General features: G+C 49.5%; 6 protein-coding genes across 6 annotated transcripts; 1 reads left to right on the top strand and 5 right to left on the bottom strand.

Annotated features, from left to right (window-relative positions):
- Nucleotides 1-4,043: 4,043 nt before the first annotated feature.
- On the bottom strand, nucleotides 4,044-7,319 carry AtWU_06593 (transcription factor domain-containing protein; the record flags this gene model as incomplete). Its single annotated transcript, XM_035501702.1, has 8 exons — nucleotides 4,044-4,911; nucleotides 4,972-5,127; nucleotides 5,179-5,403; nucleotides 5,461-5,593; nucleotides 5,643-5,851; nucleotides 5,900-6,880; nucleotides 7,073-7,155; nucleotides 7,233-7,319. 8 exons carry the CDS (start codon nucleotides 7,317-7,319, stop codon nucleotides 4,044-4,046), a joined length of 2,742 nt encoding a protein of 913 aa, XP_035357595.1.
- A 536-nt stretch (nucleotides 7,320-7,855) lies between these two features.
- Nucleotides 7,856-9,026, bottom strand: AtWU_06592 (lactoylglutathione lyase GLO1; the record flags this gene model as incomplete). Its single annotated transcript, XM_035501701.1, has 4 exons — nucleotides 7,856-8,031; nucleotides 8,116-8,826; nucleotides 8,892-8,927; nucleotides 8,993-9,026. The coding sequence occupies 4 exons, from the start codon at nucleotides 9,024-9,026 to the stop codon at nucleotides 7,856-7,858; spliced, it is 957 nt and encodes a 318-aa protein (XP_035357594.1).
- Nucleotides 9,027-10,488: 1,462 nt separating this feature from the next.
- AtWU_06591 (uncharacterized protein) lies at nucleotides 10,489-11,558 on the top strand (the record flags this gene model as incomplete). Its single annotated transcript, XM_035501700.1, has 2 exons — nucleotides 10,489-10,886; nucleotides 10,943-11,558. The coding sequence occupies 2 exons, from the start codon at nucleotides 10,489-10,491 to the stop codon at nucleotides 11,556-11,558; spliced, it is 1,014 nt and encodes a 337-aa protein (XP_035357593.1).
- Nucleotides 11,559-12,279: 721 nt separating this feature from the next.
- Nucleotides 12,280-13,999, bottom strand: AtWU_06590 (PH domain protein; the record flags this gene model as incomplete). The annotated part of the gene is made up of 4 exons (XM_035501699.1): nucleotides 12,280-13,449; nucleotides 13,503-13,595; nucleotides 13,673-13,798; nucleotides 13,865-13,999. The coding sequence occupies 4 exons, from the start codon at nucleotides 13,997-13,999 to the stop codon at nucleotides 12,280-12,282; spliced, it is 1,524 nt and encodes a 507-aa protein (XP_035357592.1).
- A 1,596-nt stretch (nucleotides 14,000-15,595) lies between these two features.
- On the bottom strand, nucleotides 15,596-17,651 carry AtWU_06589 (arrestin family protein; the record flags this gene model as incomplete). Its single annotated transcript, XM_035501698.1, has 5 exons — nucleotides 15,596-16,432; nucleotides 16,491-16,919; nucleotides 16,980-17,298; nucleotides 17,359-17,502; nucleotides 17,590-17,651. The coding sequence occupies 5 exons, from the start codon at nucleotides 17,649-17,651 to the stop codon at nucleotides 15,596-15,598; spliced, it is 1,791 nt and encodes a 596-aa protein (XP_035357591.1).
- A 9,321-nt stretch (nucleotides 17,652-26,972) lies between these two features.
- Nucleotides 26,973-27,489, bottom strand: AtWU_06588 (SNARE domain- containing protein; the record flags this gene model as incomplete). The annotated part of the gene is made up of 3 exons (XM_035501697.1): nucleotides 26,973-27,131; nucleotides 27,262-27,370; nucleotides 27,464-27,489. 3 exons carry the CDS (start codon nucleotides 27,487-27,489, stop codon nucleotides 26,973-26,975), a joined length of 294 nt encoding a protein of 97 aa, XP_035357590.1.
- Nucleotides 27,490-27,634: the final 145 nt, after the last annotated feature.

The following is a 27,634-nucleotide window of genomic DNA, read 5'->3' as shown; positions in this document are numbered from 1 at the left end:
GACCGCATACTTTGAGGATTTCAATAACCCCATTTCATATCTACTGGTAATCTCAAGCTTTATTGAGCCTTTTTAGGTAGAAAGAATTGTAGTCAGCAATTTGTATTGTTGAGAGTCACCGGTTTGTGTGACTAGGGTTCATCATCATGGTCACGATGATATTCACCTTTAGACCAATTCGCACCCAAATATATAGTCCCAAACCCTTCCAATCGCATACGGGTCACTGGAATTGTTCCGATCAAACCCAGCCCTTGCCAGACCCTGATCCTCCGGAGTATTAAGCTCGAATCCCCGAGCCCGGATACAACATCCGCACTGAGCCGTACAATGACCCAAGGCATAAGGTCGGTCCTTGCTCCGTGGCCTCTCACAACATCCACAGTCGCGGCCACAGCATCCTCCTCTCCCAGCACAGTCCCGACGAAGATTCAATGTCATGCGCCCTTCAGGGTGCTTCCATCTTGTACTTAGCGCGCGTCCACAAGGCGAATTTGGAACTTTCAGACTGTAGATATATTGTTCTCTTTCGGTCCGCCAGAGCTCGCGAGTCAGCTCATCTAGTTCTTTGTACCAAGCCTCGAGTTGCTCCTGGTCATCCTCAGATAGCTGTGTTTTAGTAATTTACTGACATTCCGCTTTCAAGAATGCTTCCCTCTGCAGAATTTCAAGATGACGCATATCATTTTCAAGCAGAAATAGCACAGCCTCGCAAGTTTTTGTGCAGTCTATCATCTGCCAAATGACTTGCTTATAGCGCATTCGTTGAGCCGTCTTCCATCTTCCGGTACGCTCGAGATGGTTTTCTATCTTTATCAGAACTGGCTCGGCCCGGCGGGCAAGTGACCGTCTGAGTAGTCGCAGTAAGCTACTCATCTGGAATGTATGATCGGGGTGGTCGTTGTGGTAGATCATGATCAGACGGTTCCTTAGCAAAAGTTTTTTTTGAGAAAAGCATTCGAGCTGTTCAGAAAATTCTCCTGTTTATGAGTCGACGATTATGGCAGTATTATGTCATTGTGAAGCTATATACTGTTCATCAAGACGTGATGATGACCGACATGATCACTCTATGCCAGCTGAGGTAGGGCATCTCTTCTTGGCATTCTAGAGACTATATGCACCTTCCAAATGGGAAGGAAGGCACTAGTCCTTAATTGAACTTACATCCCTCAACAACTACTACTGCTACCTGTTTGAACAATCTTAAGAGATTTCACTAGTTCTGCATAATATACCACACCGCAGCAAAATACAATTTGCACAAGCTCTTGCCCGTTTTTCCTCTGATTCAGAGAAGGTACAGCCGATAGATGAAGTTATCCAGTACTAATAGCTCCTCACCGGGGATCTCCATCTCACCTCCGCCCTGGCTCCTCAATTCTTTGCAATATCTTGCACGGAACAAGCTCTTCGTTGCTGTTCTGTGTGCAGCCATTTTACTCACCTGGGTGCTCCTCCTCGAAGTGGCCATTTATGCTTCCGTAAAGTTCATTGATAGAAGGTACGTCATTTAAAATAGTTTGTGGGACAGACCTCTCTCTCTCCGTCTCCCTCTCTCCCCCATCCCCCTTCAAATATACCTGGAGGGTTTTCCACGAGGAACAGGGCTAAGTAACGATGTATCTATGTATATAGATGGCCGACTCCAACCCCACTGAGGGCTTACACGCCTCAATCTCTTGAGGAAGTCCTGATATTGAATTCAAGACGGTCAGTGGGTAGTTATACACTCGCTGGGGCTTTGGGGGCAGATGCTATGCCTTCTACAAATGTGGCATAAGATGGGAACAGCCGGAAATGAGGCAAGGCCTAGCTCCTTGGTTTCTTGCAATATTTTATGGGGGACAAACTGATTGTTGTTGTTCTGCATGGTCTACTACAGCAGGTCTGAACGGGCGCACCTCGTTAACGTAGCTATAGATTCTTCTTTTTTTGTAGTTTCTTTGTATGACACGAACATATATATTGCTGCTTTCTATCATCAAAAGAGAAATCCCATCGTCTATGTAGCCTTCGATATATGCTAAAAGCTTTAATTTGCCGATCAAGACGAATCTGCCTTCATTTCAATCCCCTCTTACTGTGACCTCACCTGTCTCTCCTTCCTCTATCTAGAGGAAGTCTACGCACATTGATTGCGTCACAAAGATGACCATTCCTTGACTGCTCCTGGTAGTTTCTCAATGTTGCTTACTAAATTCTTTAGTAAATTCCTCTATGGGAGGTTTCGCTTGGGAGAGCAGGAGCAGCCCTCAGTATCAAAGAAAGAAGGAAGCTGGCAGGCGTGGCGTCGTCGCTTCCCTATTCTGCACTAGTTGCACTTTTAGGCCATTGTTGGACATTGACATGGAAGGTCCTGCTAGTAATGGTGCAAATGCAACTGCCACATGAATCGAAACCAAGGATATATTAAGGTTGTACTGAGGAAAATACACGGTCGTTCCTACTTGCTCCCTAGCAATCAAGTTACTTGCAACATAACATCCAGGAACGGAACTTATAGACTAACACACACTTACCATCATTGACACTGGTTTAACACCGAAGTTGCTTTGAGAGTCGTCTTCTGTTACTTTTATCTTCCAGCACCCAGTGGCCAAAGCGACAGCACTTCAGTATTCCACTGGAATATCTAGCCTCAGCCTGTGGCCATAGCCACGACAGCATTGGCGGTGCAACAATAACATGCTTAGTATGTTATACTCCAAGTCCAGGACAGACACCCATTAGACTGACTCAACTATGTCTCTTCGATCAGACAGCTAACATCTTCTCTTATTTCCCCCAGCACGCGTGCCCGCCGGGCCAGATGTACTTCCATAGCGGAGGCAGAACACCTCCAAGCAACACAAACCAACATATTGCCGACATTAGGCAACAAACCTTTCATTATGTTGCATGGAGAGCACCAGCTCTCATGCCCAGATGAACGCGCCCGCGAAATCGGGCAAAAGCCAATATATCAACGAGGGGAAATCCTTCCGGCAAGGTTAGCTTCCATGTTACTCCTGCGCATGATAAAAGAGGACAAATCCCGAGCGAAACTAACAAGCCACATTTGGCAGGACTGGAAATTCTCTTAGTTCCCATGGCTTTATCCATTATCGGGGTGGCCACCTATGGAATCCCATGCTTCTCTTCGAATAGGTGGCCACCCCGGGTGCCTGTTGCCCCGTACCAGCCCCAAACATTGGAGGAGGTCCAAGCAATGAATCAGCGGCCGAAGAGGGGATTTCCCGGGGTTAAAGCCCTGAAAGCCCTCTCAAGGGGTTTAAAAAGATTTTGGGCTTTCTCGAAAGAAAAGGGCAAAAACATATATCTCTATACCAAGTCGAAGGCCCGTCCTGGGCAAAATTCCCCCGGCACAGACGATACTGACCTGCAACGATTGGATCCCCCACGAACGCATATCCAACAAACGAGTTCTCGACATACGGTTTAAAATACCACAAGTACTGGACACGAGCGTGTATATATTATAGATAACATAGTTACAATCAAGCAGGAAGTGCTGGAAGGAGGGATAGAATGGTGACGCACAGGCGAATGGTCACCAAGTTGCCATGCTCTTTGGAATTTATGTTATATCTTGCTTAAGTGTGTTTAAATTATGACAACGGCCTTTTCTACGTCTAAGGCATACATTGCTTCCTGTGTATCAAGTGTTTCTGCAGTTTTTGAGGGATTCGATTTCTTGCTCCAGACGGTGAGGCGCCTGCATACATAGCATCCTACGTAACGGGCTATATCAGGTCAGAATTTGAATAACACTAATTCGATTTGATTCGAGAATTGGACCAGATCTACGCACAATCCAACGGAGTATGTTCAGTGTGAGGAAGATTACGTTGTGAGGATAAGGAAGGGACCATACGAAGAGGTCGCAAAGCAAGCGAATGGTTAGGTGAAACCCTTGGGCTTCTAGAACGTTGATGATAAGACCAGTAGGCTAGGTCGCCAACAGAAACTAGGAGCCAGTTCTATAAGAAAAGAAGTAGTAGTATCGAACATCATTAAGCTATTTGGCATCTATATCTATATCATAACGAAGACCCTCCGAAAGTACCAGTCCCATTAGGCGAATCCCACCACGGCTCAATATCGGTCAGGCTAGGCAGGGTCGGGTCATTCCCATAGGTGGTGCTCGGATTCCCCAGGTGAGGGAACCCGCTATCGCCCAAATTCTCGGAGAGCAGTTGCAAATCTGAATCCCGGATCCAGTCCAATTCCCCAGGCTGACATACGCCTAATTGCTGTGTCGGGTCAGAGGCTGGTTGTCCCGGTCCTTGATGCAACTGAGACTGTGAGTGGTTGAAAGAAAGCCCTGGGGCTGTGATTGGAGACGTATTGCTGAAGGATAGAGGAACAGCGGCTTGGTTCTTTGGAGCAGTAACTCGGGACTTTTTCCGCGAGGCCTCTGCATCTGAGATGCGTCCTGTGGGCTGTTGAGAGGAGAGTTGATGGCGACTCGTTTGGCGCTTCAGTGCCCCGGAGCGTCGCATGTGCGCTTGCCAGCGCCGTTGCAGACTGACCAGGAAGTCGCGGGTGCGTTTGGCGTTTTCGAATGACTGGCCTATCTCATCGAGTGCGCGGAAGCAGAGGTTCAAGTAGGCGACCATTTCTGCGTTGCTGCTAGCGGTGTCTCCGCCTGGTCGCGAACTTGATATGGTGACGTAAAGGAGCATGAGCGCCGCACTGAAGATCATGGCGACAACTTGGTTGTTCATTCGCCGGAATGTATAGTGTTTCTCGTATATATGGAGGAGTCGGGCAATTGCTATTGATGACTCGACGCACATTCGTCGAGCGTGGTGATAGCCGGGACCTTGACGCGGGCTGCGGGGTTGAATGTAGCTCTTAGATACCCAGGGTCTGTGGGTGAAGATGACGATTTGATGGTATTGCATGCTATGATCATGTTAGTATCGAATACAAGCAAAAGTGAGTCGTGGGGGGACGCGAACGTACTGAAGTACTAGGAGGTGAGGTAATTTGGGAACATTATCATTTGCGAGGTCAACATCCAGACTGGATGGCAGATTGGCCTTCCAAGCGAAAAGGTCGTCCGTAACCCTGTGGCAAAGCCTCTGCAGATCATGGCGTGGAATGTCGGAGCAGCCGTAGCTGTATCCCGCGTTAGCATTTGATGAAGGGCATCGGGGGCTGGGAACTTACAGAATGTGGCCGACAGGCGATACGATCTCCCAAAGAACAGCGAATTGGCGGCTTATCAGCTCATTCGGGTTCCTCAATCCGTTCTCCAGTAGGTCTGACTTCATTGGGAGCCCATACGGGTGCCACATGCCTTCCTTTTCAGCTCCTAGATCTGAAGCAGGCTTTGGGATAGTGATATCCCCTGCGTTCATTCGGAAGGGCCTTCCCAGATAAAACCCCCAGAAACTGTACCATCGAATCAGTCTTGGTCTAAATAGGTCCACCATCACAGGGGATACTTACTGATCCGCAGTATAGCTGCCCCAGAATGCAATCCTACGTACATCGGCCTCATGAACGCTTATGTCGCCCTTTTCAACGTAAGGTGTCGTATCCAAATGCAGTCCGAGATCAAATGCAAGTCGCATTGACATCCCTAGACACAGTCAGTAACAAACCTGCAGTTCCCAATATGGTCAGCTTACCGCTATAGAGCCAACCTCTGGCATCGCGATTGGAGGATCCCTCGTGCGAGCTGAGAATAACAAGAGCTTGGACAGTCGCAACACAAGGGGAATCCAACTCGATCTCCAGAAGAGCCTTGGCCCTGTCTGCAAAGAACTCCGAAAGCGATTTTGGAAACGTGATGAATGTGGGATGATACCGGGCTTCGAATGCACTACCGATGGCGCACCTAGAAATTGTCAGAACAGGTCACAACTTTATAGGAGCGGGTACTTACATGGCATTTGTCAGGACCTCCGAATAAAAGGGTGTGTCAATCAAGTCGTTCCTCCATTTCATCCTCGCATCCATATACATATCCTTATCGACCACATAGGTGCTAGGGTTTTGCCAGGTGAAGTAGAGTTCGACAAGGTGGTCCTCGAGGGCCTGGTCAACAGGCTGTCCCACCCGCAGATGGTTCAAAATATCTTGTCCATCATGACGGACGGTCCGTGCATCTGGGCGTTGGCGTTGTTGTGTCGCAGACACGTCCACAAGGTTGAGATTTGAAGTAGCTCCATAAAATCTGAGGTGACCATCTCCGGCGATCTTCAGAGTCCCTATGCGATGCGAAATCTGCTCAATGACATCTTTTTCCGCTTCGTCTTCTTCACCACTATCAGACTCATTGTCTCGGTCCCACGCTTGGCTCAGTAACACGCCCGGTTGTTGAGTGATGTCTGGTGTGAACTGGAGGCTATCAGGACTAGTGCTATTCTCGTTGGAACGATTAGAAGCGCCGTCTATGTTGGCGTATAGAGCATCTAAGCTCTCTGCCGTGGGAAGAGTGAACCCCCAGTGTGTCGAAGGATAATTGGCGGACAACCCCGGGTTCATCGCCAAAGGGTTCATAGACACTTGACTTCTCTCAACCGGTGGTATGAGACCCTGGTTAGGAATCACACTGTGCGATGGAGAGGAGACCTTGGGTACATCCTCAGTGCCACCTAGTTGACGACTCAAAGAAGGAAGAGGAGATGGTGTGTGGGCCGGGGATTGAGTAACGGGTTGGGGCTGCGCATTGTTCCCACTAGACGCCACCGAATCCCTCCTTTTCGCTAGCCCCCGAGGAATTTGCAGGGTATCTAGAACCCTGTTCATGCCCGCCTCATCTTCGGGTTTCATCGGGGGCGGTTCCAACCCATGATCGTAGATGAACTGGCATAGTTGGTCTATTCTTGCGGAAAATAACTCCGTCGCGGCACGGAGAGACACTCTGGCAAGGGTACGGTCAGCCTTGTTTGGCTGCGCGGATAAACAAAATGACCAGTTTGATCCTGCGCTGTTCGCTGAAAATTCGATATTCCATCCAGATTTGATCGTAAGACGGTCGATACCCAGGACACGAGAGGCAAATTCAACGAGGCCGACGGAGAAAACAGAGAAACAGCGAGCGAGTTAAACCTACTTCCGCTTATCATCTCCGTGTTGGTATTTGCAATCCTTTCCCTTCTTCTCGCAATTGTGGCAGTTCGGAGTGGCACCGTCACACTGGGCGAAATTGCGTCAGCATCCGAGGAACATTATACCAAGTTTGATGATAGGATCCAAGCGAAGCGTTCACATACCCTGATCTTGCTCTCCCGACAAGGAACACAAGCGGTGGTGACATGCTTCCGAGGCGCCCGCTTGGGCTTCTCAGACTGCGGCTGCATGGTGATTTCAAGATTTGTTGAGTTGGTGCGACAGCAGCGCGAGAATACCCCGGGGTGTGGGGGGAGGGTGAAGGGAGATAAGTTCAACGAGGAGGGTGAGAAGAAGAAAGCATCCGGTCACCCAACATCGACTGAGGGCAGTCGGACAGCATGCATGGTCTAAGATGCAATTCAGGGAGGAAGAGGGTCATGAGGACAGACGGAGATGGCGCACACCGTCAATAATAATGGTCTGGAGTTCTTGTGCTGGGGGGGAGGGTCTTAGCCCGGTCGGCGACGATGCTCTGGGGAAGTGTTGGCGATCCTCTGATAGGCGGGCCTCCCTGGGAAGCGGGGGATATCCCCCCACCCAGTGGGCCAATCAGCCTCTCGGTAACCCCAAGCATCCCTCAAGGGAAAGAAATCCCGCGCTACTCGACGCTTTCTTTATCTCTACAAGTACATTCAGCGCAAATCGCGCCTTTTCCCGGCAAATACAACAGTGCTAATATCTTCAGTATATTTGCGGCAGGCCGGCTAGATAAACAATCTCTCTACTACAAGTTACCAGTACGCTTAAGCGCCTCGTTCTGGACAACCTCTACCCAATAGTTATCAGGATCCAGGATGAATGCCACGTACTTCATCCGTCCATCCGTAAGGCGCTTCTTCCAGTTAACGTTCAGAGACTCGAACCGATCACAGGCAGCGTTGAGATCATCGACGGAGACACCTGTAACCACTGGCTGTTAGCGACTCCTCTATCCTCTGCGGGAAACTGACCCATTAGGCGGGGTCAACATAGAGAATGACTTACAGATGTGTCCGAAACCTTGCGGTTCCGTGTTACCGTTGTGATAAACCGGGCCCTCTTGCTTCTCCGTGCCATAGTTCCAGGTGAGCTCCAGCAGACCCTCCCACTCAGAGACCGGGTTGGTAGCACCCTCTCGCTTCTCAGGGTTGGCACCAGGGTAGCCCAGGAAGTAAAGGTTGAATCCAGCATCCTTGTTCTCAATGGTGCGCAGCAAAGTCATTCCAAAGACTTCCTGGTAGTACTTGACGCTAGTCTCGGCGCACTTGACACGGAGCATGGTGTGGTTCAGGCGGTAGGTGGAGGGATCGGTGGTGGTGCCAACATCCTCATTGTGACGGCGGATAATCTCGACCCAGTATCCATCGGGATCCTTGACAAACGCGATGTGACGCATACGGCCCTCGGTAAGCTTCTTCTGGAAGGGGTATCCGGCATCCTCCAGTCGCTTGCAGGCAGCTTCGATGTTGTCCACAGAGACAGCAATGTGTCCAAAACCGCGGTAGGGCTCAGTGTTACCGTTGACCACGCTGTAGTTGGGGTCATTCTCCGTGCCATGGTTATGGGTGAGCTCCAAGACGCCGTTGCGGTCGGTGAAGTGACGGTCACCCTGGAGAGATTGAGGGCCATCGTAGGCAAGGAAGTAGAGGGAGAACTTGTTCTCGGGGAAGTCGATCTGGTTAACCTTGTTGAGACCCAGGTACTGGTAGAATTCCACTAAGCGATAGCGACAGATGAGTATATGATGCACCTCTGAAGCCTCCTATGAAAGGCGAACATACAAGACTTCTTCGGGTCCTTGACCCGAAGCATGGTGTCTGTCGTACAGGCACATTGTTAGCTCCAGACCGGACTGATGATCAGGGCAAAGGGAGCCACTAACGGTTAAGCTTATACTTGGAAGTGTCTGTCGCCATGGTTGCGAGGGTTCGATTGGTTCCTACGTCTCCTGTGGTAAGCTTCTGGAATCGATCCGAGTGGGGAAAGCTATCCTCTGGAAATGATGGAGGCACGTACCAGGGACGATGGAGAATCTTGGGACGAGGACCCTGAGGAAAGATGAGCGAAAAGCGGGAAGCGAAAACATTAAGGGAGGAGGGGAAAAGGAAACAGAAAGAAAGATGGCTTGTTTGGATTAGTGAGCGGCGTGTGAGGAGACCCGAAAAAAAGGTGGGGGTTCCACCTGCCTATGACGCTATCCAAACAGGCCCGCCTAAAGCTTGCATTAATAATCGCATTTCTTTTGAATTTCGCATATGTCAATGTCTAAAATTGGCTTCTAGAATACTTTGCACATCTCCAGATCTATTATATACTCGAAAGGTCTACAGTGTTGTGAGCAGATTTAACCAACGGTGGTGATAAGGAATCCGAACCAAAAGAGGGGAAGGATATATACTAGTGCGGCGGGCATAGATAGTATGACACACTAAATGAACAATTGCCAATTTAGTACCAACTGCACACTGAATCGCATAAAGTTCCTGCTAAGAGTACTACTGCGACTATAGGTTCATGCTTTGGGGAATAATTCCCTGCCGAGACAAGCGAGACTTCAGTACTAGTAGAGTATACATGGTTCGGTCTTTAATACTCCGTTACTATCCATGACACAGTTGGACAAGGCGGTGAGAAGCGGGATACCCCATACTTCTTTTCTGCCGCCCACCTTTCGACTTACTCCGACAAAGCATCTCCAACTCCCTCTTTCCATCGCCTTGGCTGATCCTAGTCGTTCACTTTGCAACCTCCTCGTGTCTTCAATCCCCTAGCGCAGGCCGCTCTCGCCCTCTATAAGGTTTGTGTTTTTCTTTTTCTCCCGTATCCTGATGTGTCCCTCTGGCTTGAGTCCCCAGGGATCGTCATCCTCCGCCTAAGCGATCTTCGCTTTCGCCCCAGACATCGGCCTTGTTGGCCATGACTGCCGCCTTTCGTTTCTTTTTCCTCTCCCTTTCCTCCTTTTCCTCCCACATTATGCTATTCTCGTGTCCTTACCTCGTTCCATTGCTGTCGTGGCCATTGGCCCCCGGCTGTGACATTCCTCCGTGAAACATCCCCCACGCCTCGCTTCCTGCGTTCTGGAACGTCAGATGAATCATACCACGCCTCATTTGACCATGAGATCCGGACTTCGGCATCAGCCTTGGACAGGAGATCCAACTTGATTAGTTGTGTCTTAAAGCCAAAGTGGCAGAAGAGGCTCCTTAAAATGATTCACGTTCGTCCTTTGTACTACCGCCGTTTCGTCTTATCTTGGACACTTCACTCTGCTTTCTACCCTTCTACAAAACCCCTTATCAAGCCCATTCTCTCTGCCCTCAAACTCCGATCATCATCTACTACTCTCAATATCCCATAATACATCCTCACTGAGACAATATGGCTGAGTATGATCATCCAGTTCGGCCAGGTATCCCCGGTCAAAACCCCAAAGTCCAGCCCGAACCCCCATATCGTCCTTATTGGGCACGAAGCCCCGTTCAGTACGCGCAAGACCTCCTCGGATACTCCGAAGACCCGATCGAATACGATTACAACGACCGTGACTACTGGGACAACTGCTTCTTCTTTCCCGAAGACTGTTCTTGGTCTCCGCCAAAGGGCTGGATTATTGAAAACAAAACACTCGAACAAGACATCGCGCTTGGAGACTGCTACGAGCAGCACAACGAAGGCAACATGATACCCGGTCTTCCGGACATAAAAATGCTGGATGCGGAGGCGCTCAGCGACCTCCTAGAGGATAATTTGTCACCTCCGGAAATCACCTCTATGATGTATGGACATTCCTGCTCCCTCGGCGATGGAGATGCTAATGAACCATGCTTTACAGGGTATTCGCTACCAATGGCGCTATTTTCGCATACGCATCCTCCCTCCCTTCCCGGCAGCTGCGCAATCTGAGCGCAACATACGGTGCGGCGTACACATGCTACGCTAAGAATGCATCATGTGGGAACCTCACCGGCGTGAACCCCGCCAGCCACCCATCATCATACGTGACCACCCCGTCTGTGTCCCTTGGCGATGTCGGGTCTATTGTTTTCGAACTTGACGATTTAGTGGCGGTCGTGACAAGGATCGCAGACAAGGTCCTTCTTGCCGCAGTCGGGCCATCGAAACTGGGAGATGCCGAAGACGCAGCAACACCAAACGGTACACAGAGTCTTCTGAACGGATCCTCACATCCCGGAGGCGACGACGCTGCCAATGATGGGAGGACATATGCCAGTGTTGTAGCAGCTAACGGAGGCCGCCATGGCCCTAGCTCAGACGCGCAGCTCGAAAGCCAGTACGAAATCGACCGGAGCAGTGATCTAGCCCGTCTAGCGACCTTGAACCTCTCCGCCTCACCATCTATCCTGCTCGCACTGGAGTCCAAATCTGCAGCGCTAGGGAGATTCCTGGGCCAGAAACTGGCAGATCTGGAAAGCCCTGAAGATTTCTAGGCCTGCACACTTCACTTCTCACCCTCAATACCTTTCTTTCCCGTACCTTCGACTGTATTAACTGCATTAAACTTATTCCCTTCGAACTGTATCTATCCGATACGAGCTCCCACGATTCTCCCAGACGTTTTTTACCCCCTTGAGCGTTTCTATTACAACGATGCGATACATCTCTATCTCTATCTATCTTACTTTTCTTATTTACCAACAGTATATTTGAATATAACATGTATCTTTGAAGACGATGTACACATCCAGAAATACATTCACTCGAATGAATCGATGAGTAAAAACACTGACTTGTTCATTCTGTATTATACTTGGCATCAGAAACATAAGTAGCAACGAAGATACGTAATGAAAAGGGTATAAACACCGAAGCGCAAGCTCGAAACCAACAGCAACTCATCCTAAACGGAAAATCTGGCTTTTGGTGGTACATCGAACCAGATTGCAAAAGCTTAGAAACTCACGTACATTCAAGCCAGCAGACATATTTTCATAGATTAGAATCCCCACATGAAGATTATCACATAGACATGGAAAGATAAATACCAAGTGCTATACGCACTACCAATTACGCAAGGAAATAACAGAGAATAGGAAACAAAAGGATAAAGTTCAATTGCATGCATGCAGCAAAGGGAATATTATACGGGTAGTTAAGTAAGTAAGTTAGTTAGTTGCATATATACCAGAAATAAGAAAAGATAAATAGTTATCACGCCTTATCCTCCGTAGCAGTGGTAGCAGGTGCAGCTGCCGGGGCGGCGGCACCAGAAGCAGTAGGGAGAGTGCCAGAGCCGCTAGTATTAGTACGAGAGACAGCAGCGGGAGTGGTCGGGGACGCAGCGGCGGCTGGTTCCTGCTGAGCAGCAGCGGATTCCTTCTCGACGTAAGCGGGGGGCTGGGAGCTCTCGGCCGCAACAGGGCTGGTTGGCGAGGTGGTGGTGCTAGAAGCGAACGTCGGGGCGCGAGTGGCGTCCTTGATGACGGTCCACCATTTCTCGGCCTCGTTGGAGTTGGCGGCCTTGAAGCTCAGCTCGGTGTTGGTGTGGAAGGCGTTTCCGACCTTGCCGCTGGAGACGTCCTTGCCCTTGACGCTGAACTTGGAGCCGTCGATGGCGCCGATGATGCAGTCGGGCAGGTAGAGGGAAAGTTCGGGAGCGGGGTCGCGGCGGAGGTCGTCGTTGTCTTTGAACTCGTGGAGGTAGCGGGCGGGGGTCACGACGTAGAAGCCGCTGCTGTAGCCCTTGAGCATGGCGCGGGACTTGCGCTCCAGAGTGCCCTCGATCAAGGGCTTGGTGGCGCGATGCTCCTGGTTGGGGAAGGTGATGTTGGAGAGGGAGCGCGGCGGGGCGTCGGGGTTGACGAGGATGTGGTCGTTTCTGGTCATGAAGTTGACCCATTCGAAGTCTGGGGGAACCTTTTGCGCTGAGGACAGAATGTCCGTGTACATGGCGCGGTGACGGTCGAGCTGGCCGCCCATGTAGACGACGAACTGCTCCATAGCGCCCTGGACGGTCTGCAGGACATGGGCCTCGAACTGCTGGAAGTTGTTCTGCACAGCGATGAGGTCCTGGCGGTTGTTGTTCTCCTCGATAACCTGCTTGTTCAGGCGGTGGGTGACACCTCGACGGAGAATGTAAGGGTCATGGGCCGTGTCGATCTTGTTATGGGACGCAGCGTCGAGTGTGGCCGTGTGCTGAGCGAGGAGCTCAATGTGCTTCTGAGTGACACCGCGAGCCTTGTCGACAGCCTTAGCGCCCTTTGCAGCGCCGTTGTGCAATTCCTTCGACTTGGCCTTGATTTCCTTGTGAAGACGCTCCAAGGTCGGGAGCACGGAGCCCTTGAGGTTCCTCTCAGTGTCAAGGTACAGGTTCACCATGCCCTAGAGCCAGCTGTGAGCTGATGTCGTCATCTCGTGTGTAATTGGATAATTACCTGAGTGTTGGCGCGAATGTTCTCAAACCAAGAAGAAACGCCGCCGGCGCTCTGGGAGAAATGGTGGCTTTCCCGCAGAGGTTCGTTCACAGTCTGCATGCAAGGAACCCATTGTATCAGTATAAGAGACCTCCAACCCTTCAAGTTGAGCCCAGTGTAGCCAAGCGCACCTTCAAAACCTTCTCAAAGTCCTTGGACTGCGACTTGGACACCTTGGCCGTCGCAGACACATACTCTTCCAAATATCCACACATGTGCTTCCAAGCACGGAGACGCTCGAGGAGGAGGTTCGTGGTCTAGAGAGTCGCGACATCATTAGCTATCTACCACGGAAATGTAGAGAATGTATTCCCATCGCCTACCTCATTGCTATCAGAGCCGGGAATGGCCTCGTCATCACTCATGGAAGTCCGACGACTGACACCAGTCATGGCGCTAGTGACGGTCCCCGAACGCTGAGGGAGCTTATGCTCCACGGGACTGACAGGAGTCGACATGGTTGCTGCTGCGGGGAAGGGAAATAGAAAAAGATGCGACGTGCCACCTCTCTCAGGGACACAGCTGTTCAAGGAGGAAAAAGACGGTCGAACGGCGCGCCCACGAGGAATAAAAACTGCAGTCGGAGCGGTGCAGGTGGAGGACACCGGAAGCGCGATCTCCGACTAGTCAAGACGGTTGAATCGGCAGACGGATTAGGGGCTTGTTGGCCTTTGTTGTAGCGGAGGAAGTGGGGCGTGGGCAAGCAGATGCCGGCGAGACAGACGCTCGGAGGAGGAGGGGGAGGTAGGAAAGAGGCGGTATATATGTATGAATTGGACAGAAGTGGAAATCGGAATCTGAAAGAGTGAGGAGGAGGAGGGGAATAGAACTATGTGATTGACGTCGATAAATGAGAATAAATCTCTAAGCGCCAAAAGCAATAAATGTGATCAAAAAGGTAGAAGATTTGTTACTGAAAGGCGAAGGATCGACCGATGAAGTCACCGCCCAAAGGAGTTTACCCCTCAATGGCGCAAATCAGGATGACCCACGATTTGGTTCGTTCCTCAAACGATTCCGGCAAGGGATCACCGTGAAAAGTGTTCCATTGGGGAGGTTCGCCATCCTTTCCGGTCGATTGATCGCAGACAATGATGATGATGATGATGTGCTGGCCCGTGTAGCATCCATCGATTGTCTGCTCTGTGATCAGGCCATGCCCACTTCGGAAATGCCACCTCCGCAAGCGGATCCCGACTCAGCCACACTTTTCCAGGGGGAACTCAACACTCAATGGCCTTCTTCCCCCCCCTCTGGTTCTTTTGTGGCTACGTCAGAACGGGGAGCTCAACCAAACAATCTCATTCATTCACGCTTCACAATCAAGGTTTTCTTGGCTTTCACGTTTCACTGCATCCCTGGTACTACTTACTCTTTAACACTAAATTAATAAAGTAAGTCTAGTTGCAATGATGGAGTTTAGATCTATTTGCTGTCGTAACGCTAATGCTATGAGAGTATGAAAGTATTATTTAACAGGTAAAGTGTATTGCCCCTCACTTTGAAGAGAGGTCTTTTTTGGGGTAACATGTGCATAATTCGTGCCGACACCGGGTCATGAAATATCTGCTCGTAAAGCGCCTGTCATCTCATCATGGATGATGATCAGGGGAGAAAATGAAGAAAGAAATCCTGGACTCCCTGTCCTCCCAGTCAACCCATCCCGTCTATTAGTTGTGAACGCCAGTAAAATAAATTCCCACCCAACGAGTCTAAGTATGTATGCGACTAGCATCCAGAGGCACAACGACAACCCTCCGTGTTTGGTTCTGAAACACACTGTAACAGGGAAACGGCAGCACACGCTGTTAATGCTTTATGGGATAGGCCGAGTTCGAAAACGCAGTATCCCCGGACAGCCAGCATCCGAGGACCGATGAATATGTGCCGAGGTGGTGTTCTATCCGGTAAGTCGGTCAGGCGGAGCCAGTCACACCTTCACCAGATCACCGAGTGCCCCGACCTAGCAGAAATAGACTCCAACTCTTTTTCGACACCTGTTCCCTCAGAGGAGACGTGATCGAATATTATTCTTAATGAAATCTGCAACCCAATTAGACCCTGGCTCGAGCTTGGACAAGACGCAGTCGACGTTCATCATCGTCGTGACTGGAGGTGGAGTGGAGGAGACCAGACCGGCTGTGGAGCGCATCGATAGCGGAGAAATATGAAGACCCGCGGCCGGCGGTGCGGACATGAGCCTGCTGAGGCGACTGGGGCGCGGAGATGACAACATCCTCGGCGATGACAGCTTGATAATCAGGCAGTTCCGAGTCGCAAGGGCGAACAGTAGTGCGGACGGCGGTGGAGTAGCTTGGGACACGGCTCAGGGTCTCGACTTCGGCATATTGAGGGTGGTAGGGAGTTGCCATTCCGGAATGGATGTAGTCGTGTTCGACCTCGTCAGAGGGACGGCGGGAGAGCTCAGGGCTGGCGGGGCTGTGCGAGTTGGAACCGGATCCCGCTCCGAAGTAATCGGGAGGAACACCCAGGCGACGGCTGTCGTTTTCCGGATGCTCCTGGTCGGTAGGGGAGGGCTGATCATTCCCGTTGGCGCGCAGAATCGATAGACGGGTGTGCAAGGCAGAAGCGGAAATGTCGGTGTTGGTCAATGCATTCATTGAAGCAAGGTTCTCAGCCGACAGATTACGGCTAAGGGTGCCGAACGGAGTGCCAGGGCCACTTCCAGGGCCTGGAGTCCGGTATCCAGAAGGATCAAGTTCGCTGTACAGTTGATCGAATTGATGCTCGCCGTACAAGGGAGGAGCCTGCTGGGCGAGATTATCAACCGCTCTTTGAGCGGACTGAGGGGTCTGGTCGATAAGGTTGTTGTTTTCATCGATGGCTAAGCTGGGGGAGATGAAAATCGAGACGGGGAGGGTCGCGCGAAGCTGCAACATTGTCAGAATAAACTTTTCAGTACCAATTTCAAGCCATGGATTTGCATACCTCGCTGACATGTCCATCAGGATTCAGGAGCTGAACACGGAACTTGAGCTTGTGACGGATTTTGATGCCCCTGGTGTCAGTGTCCTGCAGGCACCGAGTCAAAGTCTTGGGCAGATCCAGATGACGCGAAAACTGATATCCCTCTGCCATTTCATCGATGATTTCCAAACCGCTGTCCTCATCCAGCTCATGCTCATCGTTCAGGATGGTTCTCGTACTCTTGTATGTGTTGCGGACGGAATCAGGGTCTTCGGGGTTCAGGGTAAGGTCGTGGCTTTCGATGAGCTGCGAAACGATCTGTCCAATTCGAAGTCCCTTAAGGAGAGGGATCAGCTTGAAGTCCACACGGATGCTAGTTCCGAAGACCACGGCCTTCGTTGGTGTGCTGATCGAGTATTCAATCTTGTTTGGCCAGACATTTTCCACGGACTACCATCAGTGTTAGTAAAGAACCTCCCCCACTAGCTAGGAGTATATGTAGGAACCCACCATTGCGTGCGCAAGTTCAAGAGCACTAGGCTCAAGAGTGCGAATGATACGGAGCGGCCGGCGAACAATAATATCCTTGGCATATTTGCGTCCAATTTCCGCCTTGAAGCGATAGGTCACGTAGGTGTCGTTAAGGCCTTCAACGCTCTCCGGCATAGATCCCTCGAGAACAAGGTTGATGGGGTACTCGTAGTTGCCCGCTGGCAGAACCTCCGTCTTGCTTTTGCCCGCATCTCTGAATCTCCAGGTCTTCTCGTAGAATACACGTTCTCTCCACGACTTTCTACCGCCTCCGGCAGTACTCGACGGCAAATGCCAACTAACCAAGCTCGATTAGTTTTGATTCTTGTCGCATCGGGGGATTAGCGACAGCACTTACCAAACCCGAGATATACCCGTAAGATGGAGTCTGATGTGCTTAATGGACAAGGGCTCCGACAGACAAAGAATGAGCTTTCCGCTCAGATGGGCACTGGCCGCTTCTTCCTCGCCTCCGCGAAATACGATATAATCTTCATCAAGACTGTTATGCGACAACAGGGTGGTTAGCCGTTGCACTCGGGTAAGGAAGCCGGGGTGCCGGAGCAAGTGCGAGAATGGCGTGACTCACCGGATATCAAAGTATTTCGCGTGACTGGAGCTGCCTCCGCCACCAAAGAAACTCAAAGCCATGACGTTATTGTGTCAAACCAACAGCTGCTTGTGTGCAGCTGCTAGTAGAATGGAGGGAGCCAAGAAGATATAAGGGCGGTCGATATGGTTGAAATGTGAAGGGGGAGGAGTGGGTGGGCGGGAGGTTGATGTATTTAATCAAACTAAAAAAGGAGAAAACGTAAAAAAAATGGGAAAAAATGGAAAAAGAAAATTTTAAAAAGAAGGTGTCCAAGGAACCACGACAATGCGACGGGACTATGGCGCGAAAGGGAATAAAGCCTGCCACTGATCTGCTTAGGACTGTCCAGATTTGCAGACAAGACCGGGTCGACAACGGGTCCCACTATGAGCAAGGAAGTTGGTGAAGTGGAGACTTCAAAAGCAGCCGTTTCCGTCACTTGCGTCTTTTGGGTCTTTTCGGAGAGACCTTTTTGGCCCCGGGAGTGGCAAGGCGGTCCTTGGGTAGGGAAAAACTTTGGATTAAGTTCCTCCCGAAGATGATGCGATTACCAGCGGCGTTGACTAAGCCAGGCTGATGAATAAACTGATGCTCTAAAGATAGAACGATGACTCGACGACGTGACAGCGCCTTTGGAAAATCAAAAGGAAACGACGAGTTAGTATGGCAGAAGTCTTAAAAGGTTATGAAAGGGTAGTATCGGCATCGGCAGCGGAGACAGTGAGAATTTAAGAAGCGGGAAGTAGGCCGAAGGGGAATGTGGATGAATGGCAGCTGGGCTTCCGACCAAACTGAATGTTTGGAAAAGTGTGTAGGTGGGGGTGCGGTGGGATGATGTTTTATAAAGGGCTCAAAGGGTAGTAACAACGGAGTAAAATAAAGAAGGTGAGCCGGAGTGATGGGTATTGAGAATGTAGAATCGGTGAACAAGAGAAAGCAAGAGCAATGGAGAGAGAGAGAGGCGAAAGCAAATGTTCAGCCTGAATAGTACGTTACATCACCAACATACCGGAGAAAAGGCCGCGGGCGCAGGAACCAGGATGTCCACGGGAGTTCCCTTTCGTAAGGGAAACAAGGCTGGAGGGGTGAACTGTCACGGTGTGCTTTTTTCCCGCTAGATTATTGATTTGATTTGATTTGGTTCAATAGTAGTAGTAATCAGTAGTAATCCCACTCGTTATCGTGACCCGTAATAATCACACGATAAGTGTGTGATTTGATTACTTCTGTTTCGGTTTTCCCCTCGTAGGAGTTGGTCACACAAAAAAGTGGGCTGCTGGCTATGCCTGCAATGACAGACAGAGTAAAGTAGAGTAGAGTACGGAGTAGAGATAGTCAATGACTTTTTGCTTGAGAAGATATACCAAGACTTTTATCCAAGACCCAGCCAAAAGGGCCCATCATCGTCTGGGATCGTCCGGTTTTATCTACACGGAAGCATTGCTCGTAAGATCGGCCCTAGGCCTTGGCGGCAGTCCGGTTACCCGGTGGCTATCACAAGGCAAATGACATTAAATTCACGGGCAGTAATGATAGTCGCCAAATGACGATCATCGAAGTAACATTAATTTATTATCCTTTTCTTTTTTTATGATTATTGTTCCACCACCCCCTCCTCCTCCTCCGCTTCCTGGCAAAAGCAGTTCAGTTGGCCTGCGCAATGCAATAGCGTGTGTGCATGCCTCGGGATCATCCTTCCCGCATGATTCTCGATCTAGTCTTCTTTTGGGGGGCAAATCGGGTTAGAGATTCCGCAGGAACAGCCGGTCCTGCTAAAACCTGTGCGCTCATCCTAGGATATCATCCCTTCCTTCAGCCCTTCTTCAGCTGTGCCCAGAAGAGACTAAGATTGAGCAACAAAACCATGATGAATGGTCCCGAGAGGGCTCAGACGTCCCATTACCCCTCCCCCTCCTCCCCTGATGCCATCCAAGACTGCGCGTCCATCCTGCAGGGTTGTCGCACAACAGCTTGCAATTCCAGCTGCAGGAGTTATGCAAGAGATCGTGACCAATCCACCCTAGTATTCGTCACTCCTGAATGCCCCACCAGATGATCTGCTTATCATGCTACTCTGAACCCTGCACCCTCTCTCTCTCCCCCTCTGCTCTGTTTAGGGTGTCATATGTTGTTGTAACATGGCTCCCCCCCCAATTCCACTCCCATCCCTCCCTTCCATTGTGGACACACACCACCACTCCGTACTTTCTGCAGAAATTTTGCCCTACGGTGGGTGGCATGACATTTCCAATATCAAGCCATGTGCGGCCCGACACTGATAAGAAACACGGTAAAAGGCGCAACGCCAGTGGTTAAGAAGATCGCAAAAAGAGGCAGTGCGCCCCTCTTGCGTACAACCCTTTCCTGGCAATAACGCAACATGGCACGGTACCTATAGCAGTCTAGAATCCTACATAGTGCATGCATCTTCAACGCCAGCTCCAGCCCAAGATCTAAGTCGAGCTTCGCAAGCCAATGCCTGAAAGTGGAGAGACACGCATCCATTCTAATCTCCTCCGGCAGGACCATTGGCTTCCGACCGCAACTCCACCACGGCTATCCTGGACAGTCAGGTTAGCCCACGCTACCGGGCGATACCACCAATGAGATATACCAACTCTTTCGGCCATCTAGGACAGGGGGGTGGGAGAGATATGAAACCCTTGATATGGATATCGCAATCGCGTAATAAACCATGCAGAGGGAACTGCCAAATCAAAGGGCCCCATATTGGATCCGAATCTTAGCGTTACATTCATTAACCTGACGTGGACGCGAGACACGCAAAGCAACGACGCTTCATAGCTCTTTGCGGGAACCATCCTACTTGTAGAAGGTGCTCTGCAGCGCTGCTCTCTGCAGAAAACAAGGCCCCTGCCCATGACTGATTTTACTCCCTGTTCGGTGTTGCTACCGCTGACGATGATCTACGAAGCTTTGTCGTCCTCAGACCTGAAGAGCGCAAAACTGATGTACGTACCCCATGCGGAGTGCTGCGGTGCATAGCATCAACTGCAGAACACGCATGGCTCTCGGACATAGCCGTCGGCGAGCCGACGATAATAGCAACATGTAGTAGGAGTGAGGATGCACCGACCGGGATTGTTAACGAGATTTTGCTGGCTGACACGAGAACTTCCAAGCGAGCTGGATGATTCCATGTGAAACCGCGTCTGTAGGGCTTCTAGAATTAGCAATACTAGCAGCAATAAGATCTCCATTGGTACCTGACCTTAAGTTCTCAGTGACCCTTCACACTAAGATTACTTTGTTCATAAGCCACCCGCTTATCCTTCGGGACACACACCGCCGTCGGGTACTTCCGGGGGGCCATCCAACATGTGATCGGAGAGAGTCGCATAACTCCGATACTCGCCACTACCGCGACCCGGCTCTTAGCGGCATCACCACGATTACGAGTCCTGCCAACCGCAAACGTCGATGTCGGGGGGAAAAAAGGAAAACTCTGGGTGGATTGACAAGGACATTGTTACCCGTAGCTAATCACGGCGGTCGTAGCGGAAAATTTACCAAGTTTTCTTGCCGTAATGGTGACGCCCTCCAAAGGGAAGGGAACTTTCGGGCCGCAACTTCCCCAGTAGCCTAGACACACCGCTAAGGTCTCTTGACGCAAACCATGATTTCACGAAGAGCGCTCGAGACCTAGGTGCACGCGTCCTATCGCAAGGGCGATCATGGATAGCCAAAAAGAATGTGAGACCCACTGTATCGTTGTCACTCCCCATGAGCAACTGACGGACGACTCAACCGTATCGACATTTCAGGGTTGAAGTGGACATCCGAGTGGGATAGAGTCGGTGAGTCAGGGTTCCAGAACAAATTTTCAGATGGGTATGATGTGCAGAACTAACCTGTGATCACATCATCCAGGCCAGCAAAGTCAATAATGTGGGCCAAGATAGGGAGCTGGGCCCACTCTCAGATTTGGGGCTCGACTGTCAAAAAATCAAAGTACGGCGTCGAAGCCCGCCATTGCAGGTTGTGCTGGACTGTTCTAACCCCCTTCCCACCACCCAGCCTTCTGTAGACAGCCTCCATGATAATCCCTGCTGGCCGGATCCATTGAATAACTCTGGCGATGGCTAATCGCACCAAAGCTTCTCCAACGGTGACGCAGCTCGATCACAGGCTCATCACCGGGAGCACGCAGACCCCGAAAACAAGACCAATGATGTTTGATAGCGGCATCAGAGTGATAGAATTCCAAGATTGATGCTGCAAGCGGCCGCCAACGTGCAGCCAGCCATGTTTCACCATCTCTAGGCTGATACGGAAGCTAAGATTAGGTACGGAATGCCGTGGTCCGTAGGTCTTGAAATTTCCCTTCGGCTTGCCGAAAGTACTTTGGTCTAAGGCGTTTAGCTCCGTCATACGAACCGCTGCCCCGTTATTAAGCACAAGGTTGGCGAATCACAGGTGACAAGACAATCAATGACTTGACTACCTTGGGGGCGTTGATTGTCGTGGCAAGTTAGTGAGACAGATTCGTAAACAGTATCAAGACACCCTGAAGAAACAATTGGTACAGCGTAGCGCGGAAATGCCTCAAATGAAAAGCCTTGTTCTTCCAGATCCTGAGGCCTTACGTGGTCATTGGCCGGTCGGATAACAGCCACAAGCCAGTCAAGGGCCCTGATTCCCGACCGTTGGTCTCGAGCGATGAACCAATGGATGACATCCATGGGCTGAACCAGGGACGGGCACGGACTCACTGCGTTGTCAGTCAGTCCACGGCCAGTGGGAATCTATTTCCCGCTCCTTGTCCACGGTTTCTCAGGGCTGCTACGGAGTACGTCGGGTGTCCTTTTCAGCATCTGCAAACGCGGGCAGAAGAGGGGTAAATTGAAATGAGGATGAACGAGGAAATCAGGAGAGAATTGAGCGCAAAGGAGAAGTAAAGCAACTCATCGTGAATATCTCCGAGGCGGAAGTTGCCGCTGGTCCCACTGACGACTGCCTGGACGGACATGAGATCCCAATGCAGCAAAAGCTTGACGGTGCAGATACTAGACGATGCAAAGTAGAGGCCCAAGGGGTTTAGAGCATCGGAGGTCGGTAAAAGACGAAGGAGTGTACACCGGATGCTGGATGAGGGATAATAGTTTTCGCGCCAATTCGCTGATGATCGTGCCTTCTGTTTCTGGTGGACGGAGAATTTTCCTCCAGTGTTGCCAGTTGCGACCCAACGGGCGGCGGTCCTGAGCGGCACGTGGCCCGAACCGAGTCCCATTCGTGTAGTAAATTTCCCTATTTACCCGAGTTATGCGATCGCAGGAATCGCAGGACCAGCAGGAACAGTAGCGCTACTGTCTTTGCCCACCCTCTCCCTCTCTCTCTTCCTTCCTTATCCGATATGATTCGATACGAGCAATCATCATCTTATCAGCCACCACTGACTAGACTACTAGTCAGCTAGTTATTGCTGGCCCTACGGCAATTTCATCGGGTCATACCTGGCACTAAGGGACTTGCATTTCTCCCCTCTGGAAAATAGCTCGTCCCTTCCGTGGCAGCCACCCATGCATCGGCAGATGCTTTTGCAATTGGCCGGCTGTCTGCCCGGGATCTACAGTCTAGATACTTTGACATGATGGTCTCGACCTTCACTGCCACTTAGATAATCTCTTTGCTACTTGACTAGTTATCTTTCGTACTTTGTCTGTCCAACCTAACAAATAATACCAACTCAGTGGTTACTGGTGTATTGAAATGGTGAACAAAGAAAAGAAGGATGGTTACACGGTATCAACCTTCTTTGAAAGCCGAGGTCAACAACATCCCAGCAAACACTTAACACTGTGCGACTATGCGCTGAGGTCTAATCGATCGACTCGGTCCGTGGCACTTTGTGTCCGTGACGTATCAACATGATCGTCAGCACTGCCCCTTGCTGTCGCTATGGCCTGAGCTCGACGTTACTTCGGCATCATTCTTAGGTCCTCTGCCGAACCCTTACCCGATATGCGCTCATCCATGGACACTAAACGATGGGATTCCCATCTGAATCGCAGTTCTCTTGATCAGGACAATGAACTTATGCATTTCACCCAGCGACTTTCCTAACTAAATTTTTGATCCGCCCAGTGCCTCACTTACGTAGCTGGCTCTTCGGATATGACAGTATCTCTATCTAGCTCTTGGGTGAGCTAACCTTTAGAGGGACGATAAGTTCATGTACTGTAGCATCTAGAGCACTGCTCTCACACGCTGAATGTATGACGTGCTGCTACCGGAACACACACATGACAACATCGCTCACAAATAGATATTCGGGCGCTCTGCCAGCTGATATCCTATAGGCTCATTCTATCAAAGCTGATCGGCTGATTTAACGATCGGGATCAGACCGTCACCCTATCATGACGGGAGCCCTGTTATTGCGATCGAGAGGTAAACGAGAACGTAACCCGTTATCCGAATGTTGGAAGGGTCTCGTCCCGAAGGGTCTCGTCCGTTCGATGGCCGAGACGTCTTACCGAGGGAAAATACAACCTTCTAGGCTCGAAAAGCAACATACCCCTGCAGGTATCACCATCCAGCTGGTGAACAAACACTGCTAATGGTCAGTATATAGCGCAGACCGAGATTTGACACTTGGATAGAATGGCAATCGATTATGTCGTCATGAAAGTTCGTGACCGAACAGCCCTGTAAGGGTCTAGAAGCAAGAGACCACGCTGTGGAACCGTTATCTATTCGTTAAACGAGGCTGTGGATGTGACGCGACATCGGTGGCGTTCATGCCTATCACGAAAGCTTATCCATGTCTCTCATTCATTACTGCCTAGGTGTATCTACAGAATTTCCGGCTTTTGCTTCAGACGAATCATATCCTACGGAGACAGGGAGCTTATCGTCGTGTGGTATCATTGAGAACCAGACGAGTAAGGTATACGTGCTGTATCCATCGGCCATCAACATCTTCAAAATATCAGGACTGTGCAAGAAACCCTAGCCATACCCAACGAGAACAATTACGAACCAGAAACCATACTATCCTAGAAGGTATCGACAATAGAGCTATTATCGGTATCTAAACCCCTAGTGATTCATAAATCGCTCACCACATGCAAGTGTTCCATTTCCATTACATAGCGAACCACTCAAGCGGACGCCACTTAGGATATAGACCCTATAGAGAACCATATGATATTGTTATCTATATCATAACCTCCTACCATTCTATTCGCCGTATGTACATAGCATCTTATGGGGTGTGAGATTCCATTGCTCAAGACCTGCAATAACCGAACAGCCTGGCATGACCAAATTCTCCAAAGAATGCAGTTGATGCCTTAATTCCCTTTTCCTGAAAGAAAACTGGCGATCTGCTCTGAAATAACTCAGGCAAGTACGCCAATCTCGTAGATAACTAGAAACCAAGTGACATTTGGCTATGGGAAAAGTTGACGAATTGAAGACGTAGTACATTCCTTGATGCTGGATATATGAGGGCGATAAAATATGCCATTGATTTTTTTTTAACGTTGAAAAAACAAAGGAAAATAAATGAAGAAAATTTTTAAAAAATTATGGAAGCCCTGTTCTTCAATCATCAACTTGTCATCTGCCTCATCAGCCAGAATTGAGGCCTCCAAGGCCGTGACTTTATCTTTCTTCCTCTGGAGCTCCTCCTCCCTTCTCCAACTGGATGTCAGTTCCTCAGTATCATCCAGCTGTTATACTTCTTAATGGAAACGCGTATACAGATGATATACCATAACACTATCCGCTGTGTCGTCAGAATATTAAGCAGAAGACGGTATTGAATAATATTGTGATGGTGGTTAGCTATGCTGCCGCGAGTGCGACGTTAACTCGCGCATTTTGGAGGTAATCAAGGAAAAAAGGTGCGTTTGTCGGAGAGAAGCAACTATAATCGCCATATAGCATCCACTCGTCGACACCAGCAGCACCACTCAGCGCTTGCAGTCTAACCAATTTCAATTACATTGCTGGGATATCCATCGATGGTAGACGATGGGAGTAATGAGTTACGACCCAGAGATGCTTGTGCCTCTGCATCTTAGGCAGTGTCCCAAGACTGGCTCAATATCTTTATCAGAAGTAGTTTCAAGGTACAGCATAGCCTGGTTGTAGCTGCTGTTGTCGCAATCGAAAACTAGTATTGGGCGTGGCTCCTTTGATAACCTCTTTCGATTGCAGTCGTTGAATGAATTGGCCCACTAACTTGCCTTTCTTCTGCGCCACTATTCCATCGCGAGTTTTGATTTCAATCCAGTCAACATCTCTCTGCATTTGTAAGCCACATTAACATATCAAACTAATGATTGCATAATAGCCATAACCACTGTCTATCATACACAGTCTGACATTGAAGGAAGGAAGACATCATTCTGTATCATGCACTATTGTGCTGAATTGACGGCTGTTCAGTCGGAAATCTGCAAAAAGTCGGGCAACACCAGGCTTAGCATGCGATCATCTACATAATATCAACAAAGAGCGGCAGATTGTGAGTCTGAGACATGGAGTATAGACCTGTAGAGACACACTATACCCCAAAACTCCTTGTGGATGGTATTTGTCAGCCATTTTCTGCTAGAATATCGTCGCCATTTTGATTGCCTCAATTATATAAGCTGTCTCTGTAGTAGTATTGTTTATGTATTTCATATAACACCCTTATCTGTGGTCTTGAGGACAGTTGGAATGATAAGTTGATGGTATTTTTATGATATTTGTTGATTTGGTACATTGGTTAGTGATTCTTTGTATCCAGTATAGACTATTATAGAGTATATAAGGAACTATAGTATGAATCCTATCTTCAGAGCTTCTTTTCTGAGTCTTAAGTAATAGCTGAGATTAAAGAAGAGAAAGGAAAGAAGAAGAGAGAAAGAGGCTTTTTAAAATCAACTACTAATCAGTGAAGCCAGATAAGGACTACAACAGATAGTAAATTATCCTAATAAATTTCTAGATTCACTGATACATTCAAGCTACAACTGATGTGAATAGTACTAAAGACTATTCCCCCCAGAAAAATCATGTGAAAGCTACCCAAATCTATGCCGATTCATTCTATTCATCTGCCCACCCTATTCAATCACAAGAAACAAAACAACACAAGCTATGCACATCACAACACAAACCACCCACCTCCCATTCCCATATAATAACATATAATAATATGACCTATAAGTAATTAAGAAAATAATATAAGTATGCAAGTAAGCGAGCAGACAGGTAGTAGATACGAGTATCAACTCGCCCGCGAGTCAATACCCCAGATAACAACTCCTATCCAATCACTTACCCTCCCAGCCAGCCAGTAGACAATATAAAAGTATCATGCTCACCACCAACCCACCACTCCAGTATCAAATCGAATCGAATCAGAAAATCCACCCCAGGATAATCCAAATCGCCACCGCAACCGTCACCACGATACCAGCGACCTTCAACACCGCAACGGTATCACCCTGCCGCGCCATACGAGTTAAGCGACTCGCGCTACCTTTCAGATTCGTGGAGAGGGAGGAAAAGACTTGGTTCTAGACATATGATGAAAAACATATTGTTAGCGTTTCATGCTCTTTTATACCTATGCAGACGTAGTTTCTCCCATAGACGATATCCACATAAAAGCAAAACACAAATATAGTGAAAGAGGATTCAACGAACCGAATGATCCAACGTATCCTGATCCCTCGCATTATCATAGATATCAATGGTAACGGATTTCAGCGCGGAGACCTTCGACGAGAGAGAGTTTAGGAGCGCATTGTTTTGTCTACCCTCATACATTAGTATTCGTCATGCCAAAAAAATCCTCCCGTCCTTTTCGCGTAGGAATAGTCAAGGTAATGTGGGTGGGCTCTCGTACTGTTCACGTTCGAAGGCGTCGGCCATTTTGCTTCAGGTGTCGCTTCTCGTATAGCTCGATACTCTGCTGATTCGTTTCTTCGTTGATTATGGTGTGAAATATCTCGTTGTATCGGTTGCCGAGTTTGCTTCTTCGATACGGGCTGTGTTGAGTTCGTTCTCCTTTTGATGT

The sequence above is a fragment of the Aspergillus tubingensis genome, assembly GCF_013340325.1.
Source record: "Aspergillus tubingensis WU-2223L DNA, scaffold_8, whole genome shotgun sequence".
Taxonomy (NCBI): Eukaryota; Fungi; Ascomycota; class Eurotiomycetes; order Eurotiales; family Aspergillaceae; genus Aspergillus; species Aspergillus tubingensis.
This window is presented reverse-complemented; position numbering and strand designations above follow the sequence as displayed.